The 6,066-nt window shown below is 51.9% G+C and overlaps 1 protein-coding gene across 3 annotated transcripts; it reads left to right on the top strand.

Annotated features, from left to right (window-relative positions):
• The first annotated feature begins 921 nt into the window (after positions 1-921).
• Positions 922-5,483, top strand: TMEM136 (transmembrane protein 136). Of its 3 annotated transcripts, XM_019547065.1 has the most exons (4): positions 922-1,442; positions 1,663-1,862; positions 2,721-2,842; positions 3,169-5,483. In XM_019547065.1, exons 1-4 carry the CDS (start codon positions 1,183-1,185, stop codon positions 3,214-3,216), a joined length of 630 nt encoding a protein of 209 aa, XP_019402610.1. In that variant the 5' UTR covers positions 922-1,182; the 3' UTR covers positions 3,217-5,483. The 3 variants fall into 3 exon arrangements, with proteins under 3 accessions (XP_019402610.1, XP_019402608.1, XP_019402609.1); XM_019547063.1 differs by having other exon boundaries at positions 2,721-5,483; XM_019547064.1 differs by having other exon boundaries at positions 1,376-1,862; positions 2,721-5,483.
• Positions 5,484-6,066: the final 583 nt, after the last annotated feature.

The raw sequence follows: 6,066 nt of genomic DNA, 5'->3' as shown, positions 1-6,066 counted from the left end.
CAAAACTCACTCTGTGTCCCAGGATCTAGGGGTTGCAGAGGAGTTTTAGACCTTAATCATGGGATGAAATGATGTAAGTTTGGGAATGGTGCTGGAGACGGTTAAGCAGAGGCGTAAGGGAAGACTACTATTTATTATGCCATCTTTACTTGCTTTATCATTGCCTCATCCTTCTTAATACCCCGTGGTGTTTATTATCAGCCTGTTTCTATCATACACTTGGATTGTGAGCCGTCTGGGGGCAGGCTCTGTCCTCAGTTCCTTGTCTTTCCAGCCCCGTAGCACACTGGTGCTCTGCCTGGGGTCTCTTGACATTGTTGCGAGGGAAATTTGGGGTGGGGAGAGGAAAAGGGAGGGGCAGAGGTAAAATAAGTTCTTCGTTGATCTTCCCAGGGCACGCCATTGAGTTACATTGTCCCTTCTTATATTAGGAAAGGACAATGTTTTTTGTTTGCTGCTGCCCAGCAGTGTCCTCTGATCTTTGCATGCGGGGCTTTTAAAGTGTCTGTAAGAAAGTTTTTAAAGTTTTAAGCTGTCCCAGAAATGCCTTGGGGCCACAAAGCTGAACTGCAGTAGTGGTAGGAGGAAAATAAGGCTCAAGTCTAAGGCAGCAAAGGAGAACCTGGAGGTCTTTGGAGGAGATCTGGATCTAAATGAAGAGTTGGGAAGAGGAAGGGGACTGCTGCAGCTGGCAGGGACGGTGGAGAAGGCTGTCGTGGAGGAGATAGAAGATCCAGTACTGCTTGAACCAGCTGAGGTGGGGAGCAGAGAGGATTCATGTGAGGTGGTAGATTTTCAGAAGATAAGAAGCAGTTTTAGATTGGGGCCCTGGCATGAAGAAAGAGCCAGTTGCCAGAGATGTGGCAATATGCTCCAGTAAGCATTTGTGTGGGTGGTTTAGACGGAGATGATCCTGCCTTCAGCAGGGGGTTGGGACAGGACAACTTCCTGTGGTCCCTTCTAGCTCCATGTTTCTATGAGCCTTTTTGTCTGTGAGAAGGGAGGGCAGGGGCTGGAGGCCAGGTGGAGAAGCATGGAGGAGGCCCTGGGGAATACAGGGTGCAATGATCAAGCTGGAAGAAGATGACAGACACAGGCAAGGACTTGACATCCCCTGGCGATAGGCATCACAGGCTCTGCAGAGGCATCAGGATATTTGCTTAATGTTCCCAACTTTGTTGCATGCAGAATAGTTCATTCCTGCTCTTGAAAGAGCCATCAGGGCTAGGACTTAGCTTTCCAGGTGACCATCCCTCACCGTACTCTTCACCACATCACTCATACGCATCCCATGTGGTAGGCTGGCTTGTCTCCATGGGATCCGTGGTGGATCCTACAACTGAAAACCAAGGCCAAGGGGTGCACAGTCATGTGTACTCTAACCCAGCGTTTGGACTGATGTGTAAACAGCATGGCTCCAATGTAGGCGGGGAGGAGGGAAGGTGACACTAATAGGATTTTGATGCATGCCTCAGTCTAATGGCAGGGGATGCCTTTGGGGTGACTGGCTCTTGTAATCTGCTGGGTTAGAAAATAGGGTTGTGTACAGGCAGGAAGTTGATGTAATTTAGTGGGAACTGGCTATGTTGCAATGGAGCTGATCCCCTCTGCACTGGGCTACCTCATCTAACGTGCTTCCCTCTCTCCCCTGTCCTGCAGCAGGATGATCTCCTCCATACCCCTGCGCGTGGCTGGCAGCCTGGTGGCCTGGCTCTCCCTTTATGCCTGGTTCAGTCACCGGTACAAATGCCGTAGTTACGAGTGGAGCTGTCGCCTAGTCACGCTGACCCACGGTCTCCTCGCCACCTGCCTCTCTGCCTACATCGGTTTCATTGATGGCCCCTGGCCTTTGGCGCACCCAGGTATGTTACCAGCATTTGGCCCAGGTGACGCGTAGAAGCGCAAGTTGTCTTCTGGCCACCGAGACCCCTTCTCCCACAGTGGCTGTGTGCTCCTGGAGCTCGTCTCTAGGCCAGTGTAGTTGGTACGGGGGCAGGGGGGCACATCCAGCCTTCTGTCCTCATGTCTCCCATGTCACCTCATTCTTTTCTCCGCTCCAAGCCCCTTTGCAGTACAACTCCTCCACGTGAAATACCCTCCTCCAACCTCCACCTCTCCCCTGGCTTTTGCTCAGTGACTGGCTTTAGCTGCTCCTGTACCAAAACAGCCTGGAGGGCTGTTTCACCCTCTGCCTTTGCCTCTGTGGCCCGTTTGGGACTTCATAGGATGGAAGCCCATCTCCTGTTGAATCCCTCCCTCCTTCAGCCTGGTTGCTGGCTGCCCACCTCAGGCCACCCCTCTTCATTGCACTCCAGGAGAGATGGCCCAGAGCTATCTCCATGCTGTATGGAGGCGATCTCCGCACCATTAATATCCCCAGGGTCTGTCCTTGCCCAGCCCAGCTGAAGAGGCTTTAACTGAATTGGGTCTAGAACTGCAGGTCTGATACCTGGCAAAGTACCCACCAGCACATACAAGCTGGGGTTCTGACTGCTATGAACATGACAGACCCCAGAGCTGGGAGGCCCCTTCCAAGATGGAAGGGAAATTCATCCCTCACTATCTGCCTCCAGTATTGTATTTATGTGCCAAGGTCTCTGCGTTCTGCCTTCTAGCTTAGTAGTGGTAGCTATGATGACTTTTCCATCTTGCACTTGCCCACATCCTGCTGCTGGGTGTCTCTTTGCTTTACTGCACTGGTGGGTGTCTTTCCTTTTCAGGGTCGCCAAATACAACCCTCCAGGTCCATGTGCTGTGTCTCAGCCTCGGCTACTTCCTCTTCGACCTGGGCTGGTGTGTATACTTCCAGACAGAGGGTGCCCTCATGTTGGCCCATCACACGGTGAGCATCCTGGGCATCACCGTGTCTCTGGCGCTCAGCGAGTCGGCCACCGAGGTCAACGCTGTCATCTTCGGCAGTGAAATCACCAACCCGCTCTTGCAGGCCCGCTGGTTCCTGCGGGAGATGGGCTGCTATCACAGTTTCACGGGGGATGTGGTGGACTTCGTCTTTGTGCTCCTCTTCACAGGTGTTCGGATTGGGGTGGGGGCCTGGATGCTGTACTGTGAGCTCGCGTCTCCCGAGCCCCGATGGTTTATTAAAATGGGAGGTGTGATCATGTATGCCGTCTCCTGGATCTTCATGGTCAGCATCTGCCGTTTTGCCAGGAGGAAAACCATGAAGAAGTACCACGCTTGGAGGAGCCGAAGGAGTGAAGAACTGCACTCAAAATCCAACGGGCATCTGAAGTGCCACTAGCCAGGCACCACAGTGGCCCCTCGAGGTCATGATCTGACAGGAAGAGCATTGAACCTGGCTCTGAAAGGCTGATCTCAGGAGATGGGCCAACCTGTGGTGGAGAGAACCGAGCCAAATCCATCCCTGCTGTAACTCCGTCAAGGCCTCTGGAGGGATGTCACGGAGGCAATGGGTCTGGGGCACTGGGACTGGAAGCACTTGGCTCAGTGCTGTTCTGTATCTGTGTAGACATATAGCAGGGTGTCGAGGAAGGGCTTAGTTTTCAGACACAAGCGGTTGCCAGTCCAGCAGCACAGGTGCAAATAGCAGTATTAGTGGTGAACTCCTTCAGCACTGAGCTCACCTTAAGGGCTGATAAGTAGCACTAGATCTCAGGGTCCAGTGTGCTGCCCAAGAGAGACACCTGGGGGGGCTCTGGCAGGGTGGGGTGACTAGGAGTCCTGGCTCCTCCACCTTCTCAGTTCTAAGTCACTAACCTCTTGCCCCACTTCTCTTCCCCTCTGAACTTGGGGTGATGAAGCTAATCTACCTGTAAAAAGCACTTTCAGATGCTAAGATGACAGGTGCTGTCTATTTATTTACTACCCGTGTGTTTCCTGAGGTGTCTGAGCCAGAGCATAAGTCCCAGCAGCAGGGCACTTGATGGACAATTTGTTTTTTCTTGGTTACTTTAAATTAATTTAATAACTTATATTTATTTTTGTCTCCTAGCAGGACCCAGAGACTCCTGTTAGAATCAGGGCTTGGCTGTGCTAGAAGCTGTTCAGATGCACTGATGCAAAGCGCTTATGGTGTCTCCTTCCCCACTTCACTTCTGGCAGTTTAGAAACAAAAAATAATGTGCAACCTGCTCCTGTTTCACAGAGATGGTCCATTCCACTGGCGGTCTGCAGAGCTGGGACCTGATCCTGATCTGGGTTCCCTGGGTGTAAATAGGGCATTGCCTTCAGTGGAGTCATCCTGGATCTGACCCAGCATCTTTGGAGCCACAACCAGGCTCTCCCTGTGGCTGTCAGACTGGGCTGCCCTGCAGATTGGACCAGGGGAAGGAATTTGTCAAAATGGGAACTTCTTACCCCAGGTTCTGCAGGAAGGTTTCCTTGTTGGGGGTTCTGCCCAGTCCACCCCATCCCCTCAGAAGAGGCAGTAAGCTGGCAATGAGGGCCCTTGTTGGGCTGCTGGTGTTCGAGTCTGGTCAGACGATGGACTTGAAACTGGGTTTCCTGCATCTCCAGTGAATGCGTTACAGGGAATCCGTGTCTGTCTCCCAGTCTGTCCTGCCAGAGCTGTTGTGCTAGTGTCACTCATTGGGCCAGAGAGAGAGTCTCTATAGTTGGATGCTTAGTGATGTGGGAGACCCAAGTCCAAATCCCTATTGCAGCAAGTCCACTTGGCATTTGCTGTAGCAGTAGAAAATGGGAGAGACCCTCCTTTATACAAGCAGCAGACTGAAGGTGCTGCCCTGACAGGTGTGTGCCTGGGCTGACTTGCACAAAGTAAGCCCTTGGTCCTGGGCTGGTCCCTCGCATCTTGGGGTAGGGGCTACAACCATGATCAGCTGTTTTTTTCTGAGGACAAGTCACTGATTTATTGAAGGGGCCAGTTCATCCTGAGGTGGAACGGGTGAAAAAATTCCCCGAGGCTGCTAAAGCCATTTGAGGCAGGGATGGTGGTGCTGCACCCAGCCTGTGTGATTGGCTGCAGCATCTTCCTCTGCTTGTAGACGATTAGCACAAGGGGTTAGAAAGGTTGCCTGAGTTATGCTTCCAGCTCTGTCTCCAGCTTTGGGCATGTTGTGTTACCTCTTTGCCTCAGTTTACCCATGTGTAAAACAGGGCTATTGTCCTACCTCATGGGGTCTTCTCATTAGCAAAGCACTTTCCCCACCATTTGTTAAGGGCTTGTAGAATCAGTTGGGCAGTGCTGTTAAATGCACAGTGTTGTTACTGTGATTTGAGCCCTTCTCGCCATGGTATAAGATGTGGACTGGGATTAGAACTAAACTCTCTGACTTTGATATATTGCTTCTCAGCTTCTGGCTTACTCCGGGTATAGAAGTGCAGGTCATGAGATGCTACTGAACAGCGTGTGCAGGAAGGACCAGCTGCTGTGGGGAATGAGATATCCCTTGGGGCCAGTCCTACAGTATGCTTTGAGGCAGCGTTTCCAGTTTGAAATGAAAAGGAAAGGCACCTCAGGAGAGGGAGGTGTTGGCCAGGTTAATCCAAAGTCTCCACCTTTTCCTGTGGTGGGCCGGATCCTGCAGAAGTCCCCTCAGAGTTTGTGGAGTTGACGTGCAGGGAGGGCTTTCTGCACAGTAGGCCCAGAAGACAGCTGAGTCTGGCATCCTCTTAAGTGCAGTCCTCTAATCACAGGTCACCAAGGGTTCCCTGAGCAGACCTGATCCAATTTTCAAAGGCGCTTGTGTGCAGTCGCATGCACAAGTATTGCCATCACAGCTGGCAGGTAAGCTTGGGAGTGCAAGTGTAGTCCATGCAGGTGCCAGTTAGCTATGCCACTTATACGAGCTGTTGCTTGCTTAGAAATGTATATGCTTCCATGGCCACGGGGTTCGTTTCCTCGTGCTAATGAAAAGCCAAAGGAGATCTTGTTGCAGATTGCAGAGTTGCTGCTGAGAACATGAAACAAGGGTCCTGGAAGGAAAGGTGTCACTAACAATGGCTTTGGACACCGGGGCCAGCAAGCCTTCCTGAGACAAGGTGTCACGCTGGTGATGAGCACCAGTACAGATCAAGTCCAAGAGAACAAAAAGGTACGTTGCCAGTGGAGGTGGGGAGATGCCATCC

Source organism: Crocodylus porosus, unplaced genomic scaffold (genome assembly GCF_001723895.1).
Source record: "Crocodylus porosus isolate Cpor-Errol unplaced genomic scaffold, CroPor_comp1, whole genome shotgun sequence".
In the NCBI taxonomy this organism is placed as follows: Eukaryota; Metazoa; Chordata; order Crocodylia; family Crocodylidae; genus Crocodylus; species Crocodylus porosus.
The sequence above is the reverse complement of the archived record's forward strand: the minus strand, read 5'-3'. Positions and strand labels throughout refer to the sequence as shown.

Coding starts and splice junctions, on each gene's coding strand:
- TMEM136 (XM_019547063.1), top strand. CDS start 1,183: ATGCAGAATAGTTCATTCCTGCTCTTGAAAGAGCCATCAGGGCTAGGA. Junction 1,443..1,662: donor GTAGGCGGGGAGGAGGGAAG/GTGACACTAATA, acceptor GTCCTGCAGCAG/GATGATCTCCTCCATACCCC. Junction 1,863..2,720: donor CTGGCCTTTGGCGCACCCAG/GTATGTTACCAG, acceptor TTTCCTTTTCAG/GGTCGCCAAATACAACCCTC.